The 17503-nt window shown below is 36.4% G+C and overlaps 1 protein-coding gene across 2 annotated transcripts; it reads left to right on the plus strand.

Moving 5' to 3' along the window:
- The first annotated feature begins 4260 nt into the window (after positions 1 to 4260).
- On the plus strand, positions 4261 to 15797 carry vsig8b (V-set and immunoglobulin domain containing 8b). Of its 2 annotated transcripts, none has more exons than XM_022662781.2 (8): positions 4261 to 4588; positions 5601 to 5742; positions 8360 to 8520; positions 10930 to 11131; positions 12519 to 12668; positions 13155 to 13277; positions 14006 to 14144; positions 15264 to 15797. In XM_022662781.2, exons 2-8 carry the CDS (start codon positions 5667 to 5669, stop codon positions 15508 to 15510), a joined length of 1098 nt encoding a protein of 365 aa, XP_022518502.2. In that variant the 5' UTR covers positions 4261 to 4588; positions 5601 to 5666; the 3' UTR covers positions 15511 to 15797. The 2 variants fall into 2 exon arrangements, with proteins under 2 accessions (XP_022518502.2, XP_022518501.2); XM_022662780.2 differs by having other exon boundaries at positions 4582 to 4692.
- Positions 15798 to 17503: the final 1706 nt, after the last annotated feature.

Here is a 17503-nt window from a genome sequence, read left to right on the forward strand (position 1 = left end):
ACTTCCTATTAAACAGATCAGAAGACACTGTTTGTAAACTCTAAATACAGCAACACACCCACCTCATACAATAACCCAAATAGTAGATTTCCTGCACAAAAGCATGTTTTGTTTTCACAACACAAAAACCGGGATCCACATCAACTAATTCTTTACTAAACACTAACGCATGTTCTCTGTTCCAAAGCTACATATAGTCAATCACTGTGCAACCACTGTCAAAATAATAACAGCTAATGACATTACAGAAACAGCATCACATTAGTTTTTTTTTATAAACATCTTTATAAAAAAATATCTTGAGTTGTTAAATGTGTGCAACATGTTGTCTACAAGTAATTGATTGATATTAATTATAAAGAACCACAGTGTGTAGCAGTCATTCAGTAAAAAAGTTCAGTAAAATAAAATGTTATTCTAAATGCCTTATTTCCATATGTGCAAACTTAAAATGCACAAATACAAAAATAATCCTTATTTTTCATTTGAACACCACCACACATTCTTACTCCCTCTCCCCTTCCTCATGTTCCAAACCTTAAATACAGTATAAAACTACTACTTCTGCAACAACAGCAGGTGTAGAGATATTGTAACTAATACAAAATTTTGAATTTACAGAATATTAATAATAAATAAGAGGATATGATAAGAACCCCACAGCTGGTTCTGGATCTTAGATTTAACCAGGTTCTGTCAATGACATAGATATATAAAAAAGAGCACTGTGTGGACTGAGTGTGGCCAGTGTAGCATACAGAGAGAGAGAGAGAGAGAGAGAGAGACAGAGAGAGAGAGAGAGAGAGAGAGAGAGAAAGAAAATATGTCTGGATGGGGGTAAAGTAATAGTTAAACCAGGACAAGGGAGAGGAAGTGTTGGGTCAGTATAAAAAAGAGGAACAAAAGTGTGAAAAATATCTTTATTCATTATATACCTCTCCTCCAACACTTCCAACATGCTTTTGTGCAGGAAAGCAACTATTCGGGTTATTGTATGAGGTGGGTGTGTCGCTGTATTTAGAGTTTAGAAAAAGTGTCTAAGGTACTGGAAAACGCTTCTTAGCAGCTTTAAAAAACTGTAAGTTTAATGCTAAGAACCAGAACCAGCTGTCATTGGCTTAACATAGCCTCTAAATGGTGTATTAGTTATTCTAGATTTACTAGGATGGGGTAATTAATTGTGGCATGCTGTATTTAACCAATTGTAAATAAGATAAAGATGCAGAATTGTTTGATTGGGGAATCTTGTTTGTTACTAAACTTTAAGCATGTTTAATACATGTTAATTGAATGTATATTGTGTGATACTAACATTAATTGTATGAACAGTATAGTCCACAACAGACAGATGTTGTGTTAAGTGTATTTAGAGTTTTAAAAATGTTACTACAGATTGCCCAAATGCATGTTAGAAACTTTAAAAACTGTAACTTGAGAAGCACTGTGAATTTGTATGAAATATATATAAAGTTTATATATATACAAACTCACGTAAGAAAAAATAAGCATGGAGCTTTCATACTTCATACTTTACTTATATTTCACAGTGCTTCTCAAGTTAAAATATGCAACTGTGTACAATTAAAACAAAACAGTTCTTAAAAATAATAAATAAATAATAATAATAATAATAATAATAATAATAAACTTGTTAGTGTTAGTGATTGGAAACATCTTTCTCCTCCATTTTTTCAGCGAATTCCTTAGTACCTTTTTGCTAAGGTACGGTAAATGACAAAAATAGTAATCTACTGATACACAGTATTTCCCAGAAATTAATACAACTCTCATTTCTGGAAACATTATATTATATTTTTAATGGGGCAACACTATAGAAATGAAACTTGGATATAATTTAGAATTGTCAGTGTACATCTATATAGATTTACTGTTCTCTGTAATTAACTCAACACACAGCCATGAATATCTAAATAACTGGTGGGTATTCCTTTAAGTGAACATGTCCAAATTGTGCTCTGCCTTAACTCTCATAAGTATGAAATTCACCATAGCTGCACAGGTTGTTACTGGAGTCTTCTACTCCTTTATATTGACATGACGGAGCTGGTGGATTGAGGATGCCCCACAGGTGCTCATTTGGGTTACAAGTAGTTTAGACACAAAGTCATTCAAACTATGAGGAAAAACATATGGAATTATTTAGTAATCAAAAATGGTAGATTTCTCAAAGTAGTCTGGTAGCTGGAATGGCTTTCAGTTAGAAGCTGTTAATTCCTTGAATTTCTTGCCTCTTAATGTGTTTGAGAGCATTAGTTGTAAAGTAGTAAAGAGGTAGAGTTGCTATACAATGAATAGCTCTATTTAAGTAATGTTTTATTCCATACTTTAATAAATGAAGGAATAACTGAAATAAATGGTGTTCCTAACGCAGTTATTTTTTTCAGTAACGAGTAATCTAACTAATTACTCTGACTGTCACTATAACGCCGTTACCATTTCCCACACCCTGTTACTGCACGTTACTTTAACCGCTCAATTCACTTTTTTTTTTTCATACCACCACTTACTTTATTATCCGGAAGTACTCACAAGCTGTTTTTGTTGCCTGCTAGAGAAATATTAAATAAAGATTATTAATTGTGTAGGCCCTTTAGAACTGACATTTATGGATATTTCTTTTAATATTGTGTTCCTTTGTATTATAAAAGGTAAAAGAACAAATCAGAAACAAGTGAAATGTTTACATTATTACATTCATTGCTACATGAAATCCATTGTTGATGTTCTGTTTTGCGTACTTGGACGGATTCACTGATGGAATTTATCTGGTCCATATCCTTCAGTAAAAGCACATTTTGCAGAATTTGTGCACCCTTTCTTCAATTTTAAATCCATTGAATTAAAAAAATAGAACATAAGAGAGTGCATTCCTGACAAAAAAGTAAAGACTTCGTGTAAATATCTAGAAAAGTGTTTTCATTTAGGCTGTATTATAAGAATTAGGAATGGCCTCAACATATTAGTGTCAACAAAGGTAGGCCTATCAGATTCTGATGATCTAATTGTAGTTTGTAAGTGTTTTACAGGTGGTTATTTTAGATTTCTTGTCAACCTGTCTTAAAATGTAAGCGATACTGAACCTCAGTTGGGCTGGTGGGACGGCTCCCTTTCTTTTAAATTCAAAACTTGACAGGTATGCAAAAGTAATGCAATAGTTACTTTTACTGGTAACTAGTTACATTTATAGTGGAGTAACTCAGTTAATAACTCTTTTGGAGAAGTAACTAGTAAATATAACTAATTACATTTAAAACTTTGGACATATCTCTTCTCCTTCAATGTGTTTTTGTTTTTCTTTTTATATTTTTTTTACATTGTAAATTTAGTATTGAAAACATTAAAGCTATACAGGAACACATGCAGAATTATTATGTTTTATATTTAGATTCTTCTGAATATCACATTTATCTTTGAGGACAGATCTGCTGACCTTGGGACACTCTTGGTATTTTAATCTCAGTGTCTTTATGAGGTAGAGTCACCTGGAAAAGTTTTCTCAGCTTCTTTAAGGAGTTTCTGGAGGTGCTGAACAATAGTCGCTGGTTTTTCTTCATGATGTGAAGCTCCAGCTCATCCCAGTTCACCTCAAATCACCATCTCAGTTCATCAGGTTTTTTCTTACTGTTTACTAAACAATTCCAAATGTCTCTTTTTTATTCCTTTAAGATTAATTTAAAATGTAGAAATGAAATTAAATGAAGTAATTAAAAAATACATAGAATGAGAAGGTGTGTCCAAACTTGTGACTGGTACTTTACCTCAGTCTGGTTTATATCCATTTTACATCAATTCATTCCATGTACTGCAATTTACCATACGCACATCAACCAATACAGTTTTAGGGAGTTTTTCAAAATCACAGTTCTGACATGTATGTCAAAGTTCATATTAATGTTTTAAAAACCTTAGTTTACAAATATGTTTAATGGTCTTCTTGACATTCCTTATATAGACATTATTTTGATATTACAAAACACCTCAATTTTACAATGCTAGTCTGCTTAGACTTAACACTATAATTGTCTTACTATCGTGATATGTGTTCTCTGTTCTATTGTAATGAAATAAATATTTGTATGATTTACAAATCATTATTTACATTTTACCCAGTATCCCAACATTTTGGAAGTTTTTTTAATTATACAGTTCTAAAATATATAATCAGAAAGTGAAGAATAGAAAGTTGAGAAGCATTTGCCTTTTTCTACAAAGAAATTAAATTAAAAGAGATTAACTCTCCTTTATTTAACTGCTCTAAAGCTGTAGGTCAGATGTTTTGGTTTCTGTTGTTAAGTGTTTCTCAGGTGTGGGAGCTTTAGTAGTTAGCAGCTCTTTAACTCATTATAAAAATAGACCATAAACCTCCAATAAACACAGTGAGAAACCTGGATCACAGTAATGGACACTGTAAACATGAACTGCAGAAATACCAAGCTTTTTATCTGACTGCCTTTTGTCTTTATCTGATCAGGCAAGTTTCACCTAACACCCACTGACTGTACTATGACTTATGGAATGCTGTAAGAGGGGCGGAGCTACAGAGAAAACACCTTCTCCTTTGTTTCAGGTAAGTAAGCAATAGAGCAGAGAGCAGAGAAGCCAGTCCTCTCTTCTCTCCTGAGTTTCAGGGATCATTCACTACTTTGGATTGTTTTCACTCTGCATTAAGAGGTAAATATTTCATTTCACAAATATTTCCCACTTATTCAGTTTTTCTGAAATTGTTTTTATAAACTATTTTTTACAGAGTTTTCCAAAGCTACAGTTTTCAGTTACAGTTAGGGATGATTTTGTTGATCTGTGGTTATGATGTTGGTCAGGTGACCAGCTGGTGTGGGGCTTGTTTGTGGAGGTTTGTATTCAGTGGAGAATGATTCTGATAAAACAGGTTTCTCATTTATTCAGCATTCTGAGTTATATTCATGATTTACCACACAGATAAATGTAGTGCTTCCCGGCACAAGCGAAAAAACCTTTGAAAAAGTGTTGAAATAATGGTTGTGTAAAGGTTAACAAAGTATTCCTAATTCAAGATTGAATGTTTTTATTTTATAATTATATTCATTAGTAATATCTTATTAGCAATGCATTTTTATTTTGTCCTATTAACTTTAGTTATTTGAGGTAATTAAATATCTCTTTTTATTTCTGCTTCAACAAGAAATCGGTGGATTGTGACCATGCAGTTAAATCAAAATGTCTGTTATGTTATGGAGAGTATATTTGCAGATTGTTAGTGTGAAATGTAGGAGTAGAAGTAAAAGGTATTGCCCTTGCTGAAATTAGCTGTTGCTGATTTTAATCAAATACTCACAGCTGTGCTCACTGGACAGTAGATACAGTCACTCAATAAAAGCAGTATTATCTCTTTTTAAACCCTTGATTTTGGAGAAAACAAATAATAAGCAGGTGTCCCAATACATTTGTCCATGTAGTTTGTCTTTCTATATTTTCTCACAGGTGGAATTGCAGTAACTCTGAGTAGCAGAGGCAAAACATACAGATTAAGACATACGTATACTTCCATACTCCCACTCCACTGATAACTGAGTAGTGACTGCTCATTTTGTTCCAAACAGGAAGTTCAGCAATTGCAGAACTGTAAATAAACCCTGTTTCCTGAAGCTGCAGGAGGTTTCCTGGTCATGGGGTCGGCTGGTGTTGGCCGGCAGGTCGGCATGGTTGTGTTGTTTACTGTAGCAGTCTATATAAACCACGCAGGTGAGTGTTAAATTCTCATAACTCATAACATTTATCAACATTCTCAACCTTAGGCAAAATTTCAAAAGTATTAATTTCTGTTTAATTTGTGCTATGAAGGCAAATGTAATAAAATCAAACACTACAGGAACAATTTTTGGTGGTAAAGAGTTCTGCTTTACTGGCTGCACCCGGCCTGTTTTGCCCCTCTTTCAAAAACCGGATGCATTAGTTCTGCATTAATTCTGACATCTGTGGTTTGATTCCGTCAGCTGCCAGTATGAATTTTTTGGTAGTGCAGTCGATTGATTAGAAACATTTATTGTGTTATTAATCATGATTAATCAAATTTGTTGTTCTTAAGGCTGAAGCTTTTAATAATGTAAAGTGTTTAAATGCTAATAAAAAATGTCAACATTTGATTGTATTTATCAATAACTAATTGATATTACTAACCACTACTAATATTAGTGGTGTCAATAACTTAACAAATGTGCTGTAATACTCCCAACAATATTATGTAATTAATCATCATTAAAATGATAATTAAAAGTTTTAAATGCTGGTACTTGTGTTTTTGGGAGGAGTGCAAAAATAATTGATAGCTTTAAAGGAGGAATTGAACACCAGCTCCATATTCCACTTTTAACAACTTTTAAAAGAAGTGTGTGTTTTTGCTTATGAGAGAGTAAGTTAGAGAGTTTTAATCCATATATCTAAATAAATTAATTCAGCAGCAGTAAACATCGCTGTGTTTTTGATGCAGAACTTGGCCTGGTCAGATATTACTTCATTCTGTCCTCCAGATTAACATTTACAGTTTTTAAGTTCAATATAACTTAGTTTCTAAAATTATAAATTCCTTTGTTCGAACTTAACAGACAGCTGCCCAAAACACATAAATATGCTAAATATCTTACACATGATACATATGTAGAGTTTAGATCTGTGTATATAGTGTGTGTGTAGAGTGCATATGTAGAGTTTGAATCTGTGTTTATAGAGTGTGTGTGTGTAGAGTGCATATGTAGAGTTTGAATCTGTGTATATAGTGTGTGTAGAGTGTGTATGTAGAGTTTGAATCTGTGTTTATAGAGTGTGTGTGTAGAGTGCATATGTAGAGTTTGAATCTGTGTATATAGAGTGTGTGTGTGTGGAGTGCGTATGTAGAGTTTGAATCTGTGTATATAGTGTGTGTAGAGTGCGTATGTAGAGTTTGAATCTGTGTTTATAGAGTGTGTGTGTAGAGTGCATATGTAGAGTTTGAATCTGTGTATATAGAGTGTGTGTGTGTGGAGTGCGTATGTAGAGTTTGAATCTGTGTATATAGAGTGTGTGTGTAGAGTGCGTATGTAGAGTTTGAATCTGTGTTTATAGAGTGTGTGTGTGTGGAGTGCGTATGTAGAGTTTGAATCTGTGTATATAGTGTGTGTAGAGTGCGTATGTAGAGTTTGAATCTGTGTGTATAGAGTGTGTGTGTAGAGTGCATATGTAGAGTTTGAATCTGTGTATATAGAGTGTGTGTGTAGAGTGCATATGTAGAGTTTGAATCTGTGTATATAGAGTGTATATACACAGATTCAAACTCTACATATGCACTCTACACACACACTCTATATACACAGATTCAAACTCTACACATACTCTATATATACACACATCCAAACTCTACACATGCACTTTATATACACACTCTACACACACTCTCTATATACGTACATCAAACTCTACACACACTCTGTATACACACATCCAAACTCTGAACACACACTCTATATAGACTCAGCACCTGAGCAATATATGTTTAAAACTGATACAAGGACCAGTTTTCTGGTCTTAGAAATTGGAAAAAAAGTAAAGTGAAACTTGGTTTGTTTATTGTTTCACCATTTAAGATTTCAATATATGAACTTTTTTTTTTTTAATTACTAATGAATTACTTGTATTGCCTTTGTACCCTCAGGGGAGGCAGATCATGCTAAGAGACTGTTAGTTTTAAAATCTGAGTCTGATTGTGTTTTGTTTAAGTTACTTCTGCAAACAAGCTGCTCTGGATTTAATCAGACTCAGATTGTACTGTGGCTTTCATTCTGCACGGCATGTAGGAATATATTTGAGCTGAATTAACATGCACTGAAAACGTTTTTCTCACATTGATATGTTCGTGTGTGTGCATGCTTGGGTGTGTCTGTATTAGAGTGCATTATTCCGCAATTTAAATTCAGGAGTGTACATTTAATTTATTACAACTGTAATAGACTGTAAAAATCTGGTATTAATCCCTTTTGGAAATACAAAGGAATATACATTTTTAATACCATTAAAAAAAACATTGACCCTGAAATAACTGCAATAAGCGATATTATTGTCATTTTAAGATCATTCTATTCAGGGGTATTATTATATGATAAGTTATACATATTCTTGATCGTTGGAATAAACATTTATTAAACACAAAACAAGGAAGTGTTTTTAAACAGAGGACATACCAGCTCTTTTAAGGGCTCTTCCTGCTGAGTAAACACCATGTGTATATATTGTACAATAATTCGATAATGTAATTATTGTGACAGGCCTATATCGCAGCGTTTAAAAATATAAAGCAAAACTCTAAAATACTGTTTTTTTTTTCTTTCAGTTGCTCTACAGGTGACATCCTCAGGACCACAGACCACTAAAAAAGCTCAGGGCGATGCGGTGACCCTTTCCTGCACGTACAGTGAAAGCCCCTCAGACACTGGGCAGTTGGACGTGGAGTGGTCGATGGTCAGTCCAGACATGACCCAGAAAGATAAACTGGTAAGAAGCAATGAGCTGTGGCATGTCTCTGTGAATGACAAGGGTGTGTTCAGTAGATGATGAGTGAGAAACCTGATGGTGTGGAATGTACCTTGCCTCAGGTGTGGGCTTGTACCTCCTGTCCAGCTGCAGAACCACGCCCATAGATCTGTGCTTGTTTAATGGGCACAGTGAGCACCAGGTTGGGCAGCTTTGTGTCAACTGAAGTTTTATCTCCATGCAGTTCAGACAAACAAATCCACAGTTCAGTTACTGTAACCAAATACAAAATGTGTGAATTCTCATATTTATCATTTATTTAAAAATGTCTGTTAGGACTCTGGAGTGGTCCAGCGGACTAAGGTGCTGCCACGATGATCTGCAATACTTCGATTTCATGCTGCTTCTCCATCTGCAGCCGGAGAGTACAGTTGGCCTTGCTCTTTCTGGTTGGACTTCTCACTAGAAGTAATGCTGGTCACTTCAGGCATCTGTCGGCTGATGTATTGAAGCTGAAACGCTGCGTGTTCCTTGGAGGAAGTTACCCAACAGACCAGGAGAACGATAGAAAACAGTGATATTAGAGTTTAGCTGGAAAATGTAAAATGCTAAACTATGCATCTTCTGGTGATATCTGTGAAAACAAACTGGTCACAAGTCCTCACACAAACCACATTAGATTTACGTAGGAATGCAGGCTGTTACCGTTATGCAAACCCTGAATCCACAACTGAATCAACTAATGAGAATGAGTCTAGTATTAATAAAACTGCCTACCATACAATCAGAGGATAAATCCAAATAACGGTTGAAGGTTTGACTGGCTTCTGGTTGAAGGTATTTTGGATCATTCTTCTCTACAAAACATCCCCAGTTCAGTCAGGTTTGATGGTTTCTGATCATGAACAGCCTGCTTTAAATCACACCACTGATTTTGAATTATATTCAGGTCTGGGGACTGAGATGATAATTTCTTGTTCCTCTGCATGAACGCTTTAATTGATGTTGATTAATGTTTAGGGTCGTTGTCTTGTTAAAGTATCCAGCCCCAGCGTAACTTTCTCACTTATTCTTGAACATTGTTCTCAAGAATCTGCTGATATTGACTGAAATCCATGAGATCCTTAACTTTAACAAGATTCCCAGTTCCTGCACTGATCTCACAGCCCCACAGCATGATGAACCTCCACCACATTTTACTGTGGGGAGCAGTAAAGTGTTTGTCCTGGAATGCTGTATTCTTTATCCACCATGCATAAATAACTGCCCGTCAAATACCTCAATTTTAGTTTCATCAGTCCACAGCACTTTCTTGTTCTGTCACTTGAGTCTTTAACTAGAACTGTGTCTGTGGTCTTCCATTTCCTCACTATGTTCCTCACAGTGGAAACTGACAGCTGAAATCTCTGAGAGCTTTTTGTAATCTTCCTCTAAACCATGATGTTGAACAATCTCTGTTTTCAGGTCATGTGAGCGTTTGTTTAAGGCTCCCATGTTGCCGCTCTTCAGAGAAGATGCAAGAGGAAAAAAAAACTTCCAATTGGCTCCTTAACCCTTTCTTATAATGGGATTTAAGGTCAAGGGTCCAGGGCCAATGTAGGTTAATGAGCTTACCAAATGATTTTTTTGTTACAATAATAAATACTAAAGGTATTCAAATACAAAAAATGATCTGTCTATATCTATATCTAAATATGTCTTTAATCTAAGATGAAATATTTAAAATTATACAGATAATAATTAATGTATTACTTTATTAACCTATTTATGCTGATTATATTTTATATATAAATTTCTAAAATTAGCCACAGTTATAAAATGTTGAATAATCTCTTTTTTGTTTCTGAGCAACTGAACAATAGTATATGCTCTATGATTCTGAGTTTTGTGATTTTAATTGTAATACTAAGTTAGTGTTAATGTTTTCAGCAAACAATAATAATCAAATACTAAAGAAAAGAAAGTGGTTATTGGTATTGTCAAGGCAACATATCAAAAAACTATTTTCTCTTTCTGAAAGCTTCCACAATTAAACCACGCAAAGAGATTCACTCTCTTTTATTGTCTTCTCTGTAGATGTAATTCAGAGTTGTTTTGGTTTCTGTTGTTAGTGTTCCTCAGGTGTGGCAAAGGTAAAAAAAAAGTTCAACACGTGTTAAAAATCATAAATAATCATGTTATATTTTCATTATCTATTTGTTGCTCCTAAGCAACCATGTACACACTGCAATAAACACCTGCATTATGACACCGTGGTAGCTGGCTGTGAAGAATCTCCGGCTTTCCAGGAATTTGTTGATGAATTTAGAACTTTTCTTCTGCAAAGGATGTTTAGGGTACTTGTCATCTGTACTGGGTAGATGAACCTGTGTTTCTGGTTATACTGGTTTCTTTGTGCTCTATGAATCTCTGTTCTTGGCTATGTTCCAGGTTCTGTCCTACTCCGGGGGAAAGGAGTATAAGCTTGGCAGTCCAGACCTGATGAACCGTCTGAAGTTTGTGGGCGACCCGAGCCGAGGAGACGCCTCCATCTCCATCACCTCACTGCGAGTCTCTGAAACAGCGACCTATCAATGTAAAGTGAAGAAGCCACCCGGCATCGACTCGCGGAAGATCACCTTAATCGTGCTTGGTAAAGTCTGAGACATGCATCATTTCCAGTTTCTGTTTAACTGGTTCTTTTGTTGTGTAATTCAGTTTCCTCACTCTTTTACACTGCTGTACTGCCCACAACATAATATCACCTTAAAACAGCCACATCCAGCTACTACAGAACAATACCCAGCACCTTCCTAAAAAAAAAACTTCAGTTAGCACAGTTCAGTTCAGGAGAACAGAAGTGTGTGACATCTGATTCTAAGAAAAACTGTTAAACCTTTTCAGAGTTTCAGTACTGGCCTTTTCAGTACTGGCTGCTGTAAGTGACCGACCTCAACCTTGTCCAAAATTATCAAATCGAATCAAATCAAATTTATTTGTGTACTAACATCCTTACTTTTATTTTCTGAGATTTAGCACATTAGCCATAGGCCTCGTACAATATAATACTGTGGCATTAACATCTTGGCCAATGTAAAGAAGACAAAGGAGATGATTGTGAACTTCAGAAAGGGGCCAGCATGCCCACCTCCCCCTGCACATTGGAGGATCTGTGGTGGAAGTGGTGGACAGCTACAGGTACTTGGGTGTGCACCTGACCAGCAACCTCACCTGGAGCAACAACACTTCCACTCTGGTCAGGAAGGCACATCAGCGGCTCTACTTCCTCAGGAGGCTGAGACAACTGGACTCCGGAGCGCAGTCCTCTCCTCCTTCTACAGATGTGTGGTGGAGAGCGTTGTGTGCTCCAGCATCAACGTGTGGCATGGAAGCTGCTGTGCTGCAGACAGGAAAGCTCTGCAGAGGGTGATGAAGCTGCACAGAGGATTGTTGGAGTCAGCTTTCCCAGCACCACGGACATCTACACCTCCAGATGCAGGAAAAGGGCCACCTGCATCAGGAAGGATCCCACCCACCCAGCACACACTCTTTTTGTCCCGCTCCCCTCAGGCCAGAGGCTGTGGAGCATCAAGTGCAAAACAACCAGACTCAAAAACAGCTTCATTCCAGAAGCTGTAAGACTCTTAAACTCCACCTAAACAAAACACTGCACTGACACTTACAAGGACAATATATATTAAAAACAACAGTCACTTTACCCGCACTGAGACACTTTGTCACTTTAACTTTTCATGTTACTGATATCCACGCATAATCATGCTGCTATGGCAATTTGCACTTTGGACAACCTCAAAACAAGATGCAATGAAATCCTTAAAAAACAAAAAAGATTTATTTTTAAAGAGTAAACACTTTAAACACTTTAAAACACTTTTTGATTTATTTTTAAACAGTAAACACCAGTAAAATAAGTTTTAAAAATGATAATGATCTAGAATCTGCAAATCAAAGAAGCAGTAAGTTGCTGAAATCTACAGGTCTCTGATAATCTGACTGACATTTCTCTGGCTGTTTTTCAGCACCCCCGTCTGTGCCGAGATGCTGGGTGGAGAACGGGGAGGTGATTGGCAGCTCTGTGTCGCTGCGCTGCAAATCGGCTGAGGGCTCCATTCCTCTAAACTACAAGTGGACAAGAGACAGTGGCTCTATGCCCACCACAGCCACCCAGTGTAAGCAGAACTATTCTAGAGCATGCAGATAATATTCCTCCCTAAAATAAAGGTGCCAAGCAGTTTTGGAGCAATGTGTGTATAAATCTATTTAATGTTCATCCTTAAACTGTGTCATTGTAATTCCAATCATTATTTAGGCATCTTAATTTTTTACATTGCCAGTTTAATATTTCTCAATACTACATAAAAAACCTGTCTGCCTGAGCATTTTTTACTCTTTTTTGGTCAACAGAGCTCTGCTTTCTAATGCATACAGGAGACATGATATTTTAATATTATGGAATTATGGATATAGCACCATGAAAATTTCATAAACACTGTTATTTATCTCCACAGATAAATATGGCTGTAGGTTTACATTCTTTCACAAAAAGCAAATAGAAACCATATTTCATTATTTATTAAATGAATTATTTAAAAATATATATTTTTAAATGGTCTTTGTAGTGTTGGAACTGAACTGAATGACGCATGTGTTTGTAGACGCTCAAACAGGTGAGCTGCTGATCAGCAACCACTCCCAGAGCTACACTGGCGGCTACACCTGTGAGGTCAGCAATGAAGTAGGAAAGGAGCAGTGCAAGTACACCCTGAACGCCTACAACCGTAAGTCTGGCCGGGAAAGGAGAAACTATTTCTGTGAACTGGAGTGTGTTAATAGGCTGTGTGTGTGTGTGTGTGTGTGTGTGTGTGTGTGTGTGTGTGTGTGTGTGTGTGTGTGTGTGTGTGTGTGTGTGTGTCTGTGTGTGTTTGTGTGCGTGTGTGTGTTATTTAAGGATTTGATTTTTATTATGCACAATATGATTTAGCACACTCTTGCAGCATAAAAGATAAAGATAAAAAGATGGGATGCTGTGTAAAATGTAAATAAATGTTAATAATAAAGAGAATACAATGATTTGTAAATCTTATGAACTCATATTTTCTACAAAATATAACATATAACACAAACCAGATGTTGAAATTGAGATATTTATCAGTTTCATAAAAAATATTAATTGTTTCTGTTTTTAATTAATTAGCTGTTTTTACTAATTCCTCTCACACCTTTTCTTTAAATATGTTATATATTTTCACAGGACAATAATTTAGAAATAAACCTTGGATATAATTAAGAGTAGTCAGTGTGTAGCTCATATAGCAGTATAGATGTACTGTCTTCTGTTAATAACTCAACACACAGCCATTAATGTTTAAACTCTGGTGTCATGTGACTTGTTAGTTGAGTATTTAGACATTAATTGCTTTATTAACAAACTGTGCTAAAATATTTATTACAAAATGACCTCTGCATTCTTTTTTAATAAAACCTTTGTACTATCTTTTTATTCCAGCAACCAATAGGGCGGGAGTGATTGCGGGTGCTGTGATTGGTGCTCTGTTGCTGTTGCTCCTCCTGCTGCTGTTAATCTGGCTCTTGATTTGCTGTTGTCAGAAGCGGCGCTACGAAAAGGAAGCGGCCAATGAGATCAAGTAATGAAGTTTTTTAATCTTAATTAAGACTAATCGTACTGGTTTATTGGTCGGTAACACTTTCATAGATTTTCCTGAGAGAGTTTGTTTCTGCCTGAGTTCTGTCCTACAAACATCCTTTAGGCCACTGGGCTGCATCCTCCGTGCCAAACCGGCTCCTCCGTTCTTCCACTCTCTTCTCTGATTTTCCTTTATTGTTATCTCATGTCTGTGATGTGATAAAGGCATAATGTAACCATGGCTACAATAATTCAACCTAAATTTACAATATAAAAGGATTTCAGAAGGAAATGTATGGATGATATTCAAGGCTAAATTCCTTTACCTGACAATTGGTGCCAGTATTGTAAAGGGACTAAACTAAGAGTGACATTTCTGTTATTAATCCTGTAGAAAATTATGGAGAAATATAGGAAATTGTTTAATCAGATTGTTAGACATGTAGAGGAACTCTTGGTGAATGTAGACTTATGACATATAACAAAGCAAACAAACATGGATAAGTGCACAAACAAATTATTTAGACTGATACGGGTAACTACACATAAAGAAATAGTGTTTAACACATTTGTAACGCATGTATAATGCTGCAACATGCCAGACATCTCAGCATAGAGTTGTAGAGGGTCCTAATGAAGTCCTGTGATAAGCCATCCCTTGCAGATCCAGTATTCTCACTCCAATATTATCCACACATTTTAAATCAGGGATAGGTCTAGAGAAGCAGCTGGACATGGCGTAGTATCTCTGCCTTCCAGGCAAAGTCTTGAAATGGCAGCAGAATGCGGACAAGCATTGTCCTGTTGGAACAGAGTGTATGTTAAGAAAAAGAGGGGCCACTGGTTGCAAGACCTTTTTAATGTAATATTGAGCTGTTATTGTACCAAACCACACCCTTCACCATGACACGAGGCCTTCTGTACTGTTGTGTTACACACTTTGTATGTTTGTGTAACTCAATAAATATAGCACATATTATAGTTAATGGTGAATCCTTTATAGCTCCCGGTACCCCTTTTTAGTCTTGTTTTGTTTACTATTGACTTCATTTAATATTTATTAAATTCAATAGCAGACCTCTCTAATAAACAGTTTATAACTGGTACTCTTTCTCTACAGAGAGGACGCAGCGGCTCCAGAAAGTCGCCCCGGCAGCCGGCACTCCAGCTTTCGTTCTGTTACAGGGTACCGGACACATCACGGCATTGTTTATAACTCTGTGAGAAACGCTCAGCCCAACCGGACCGAGTCTGCTCGCAGCAACATCTACACTGACCCCCGTCAACTGTCCCCCCAAGCCAACTCACCAGACAGTGCCTACAAACCCCCACTGAACTACGACAGCAGATACGGATACCCAGTATAGAACTGGTGCTAGAGTCCGGAGTGTGGAATAGCATACCAACACAATATTAAGAACTGGAATAACCAAAGCCCTGCCCCCAAAAAAAGCAGAATAACATGACATTTATGATGTTATTAAAGGTGTTTTGTATTTGTGTTTATGAGACACAGATTGTTTCTATAATGTTTGTATAACTGCTATCAAACTATTTTTGTAAATATATTTTGTGATATTATAAACATATCTTATGGGAATTATTTTGACTTGATTTATGAGTTATTAATAAAACTTTTTGTGCTGATGTGAAATCTGACTGTATTAAAAGGTTAAATACAAGCAAAAAAACAGTATAGCAGATTTAAATTACATAAAATATACTGCAATATTTCAAACTTAATATTCCACAACAATACAGATTCCAGAATAATACATATTATTAAAAATGATCAACAATCTTTAGATGTTGGTTGTATTTGACCCTTTTATTCTTGAAATTATATATCTATATTGTTATTATAATTATCTGTATTGAATTTGCTCTCGGGTGTATATAGCAGTGTGTAGTATTTGCTCTCGGCTGTATATAGCAGTGTGTAGTATTTGCTCTCGGGTGTATATAGCAGTGTGTAGTATTTGCTCTCGGGTGTATATAGCAGTGTGTAGTATTTGCTCTCGGGTGTATATAGCAGTGTGTATTATTTGCTCTCGGGTGTATATAGCAGTGTGCAGTATTTGCTCTCGGGTGTATATAGCAGTGTGTAGTATTTGCTCTCGGGTGTATATAGCAGTGTGTAGTATTTGCTCTCGGGTGTATATAGCAGTGTGTAGTATTTGCTCTTGGGTGTATATAGCAGTGTGCAGTATTTGCTCTCGGGTGTATATAGCAGTGTGTAGTATTTGCTCTCGGGTGTATATAGCAGTGTGCAGTATTTGCTCTCGGGTGTATATAGCAGTGTGTATTATTTGCTCTCGGGTGTATATAGCAGTGTGCAGTATTTGCTCTCGGGTGTATATAGCAGTGTGCAGTATTTGCTCTCGGGTGTATATAGCAGTGTGCAGTATTTGCTCTCGGGTGTATATAGCAGTGTGTATTATTTGCTCTCGGGTGTATATAGCAGTGTGTACTATTTGCTCTCGGGTGTATATAGCAGTGTGTAGTATTTGCTCTCGGGTGTATATAGCAGTTTGCAGTATTTGCTCTCGGGTGTATATAGCAGTGTGTAGTATTTGCTCTCGGGTGTATATAGCAGTGTGTAGTATTTGCTCTCGGGTGTATATCGCAGTGTGTAGTATTTGATCTCGGGTGTATATAGCAGTGTGTAGTATTTGCTCTCGGATGTATATAGCAGTGTGTAGTATTTGCTCTCGGGCGTATATAGCAGTGTGTAGTATTTGCTCTCGGGTGTATATAGCAGTGTGTAGTATTTGCTCTCGGGTGTATATAGCAGTTTGCAGTATTTGCTCTCGGGTGTATATAGCAGTGTGTAGTATTTGCTCTCGGGTGTATATAGCAGTGTGTAGTATTTGCTCTCGGGTGTATATCGCAGTGTGTATTATTTGCTCTCGGTGTATATAGCAGTGTGTATTATTTGCTCTCGGGTGTATATAGCAGTGTGCAGTATTTGCTCTCGGGTGTATATAGCAGTGTGTATTATTTGCTCTCGGGTGTATATGGCAGTGTGTAGTATTTGCTCTCGGGTGTATATAGCAGTGTGTATTATTTGCTCTCGGTGTATATAGCAGTGTGCAGTATTTGCTCTCGGGTGTATATAGCAGTGTGCAGTATTTGCTCTCGGGTTTATATAGCAGTGTGCAGTATTTGCTCTCGGGTGTATATAGCAGTGTGTAGTATTTGCTCTCGGGTGTATATAGCAGTGTGCAGTATTTGCTCTCGGGTTTATATAGCAGTGTGTAGTATTTGCTCTCGGGTGTATATAGCAGTGTGTAGTATTTGCTCTCGGGTGTATATAGCAGTGTGTAGTATTTGCTCTCGGGTGTATATAGCAGTGTGTAG

This window comes from Astyanax mexicanus, chromosome 12, assembly GCF_023375975.1.
Source record: "Astyanax mexicanus isolate ESR-SI-001 chromosome 12, AstMex3_surface, whole genome shotgun sequence".
Classification (NCBI taxonomy): domain Eukaryota; kingdom Metazoa; phylum Chordata; class Actinopteri; order Characiformes; family Acestrorhamphidae; genus Astyanax; species Astyanax mexicanus.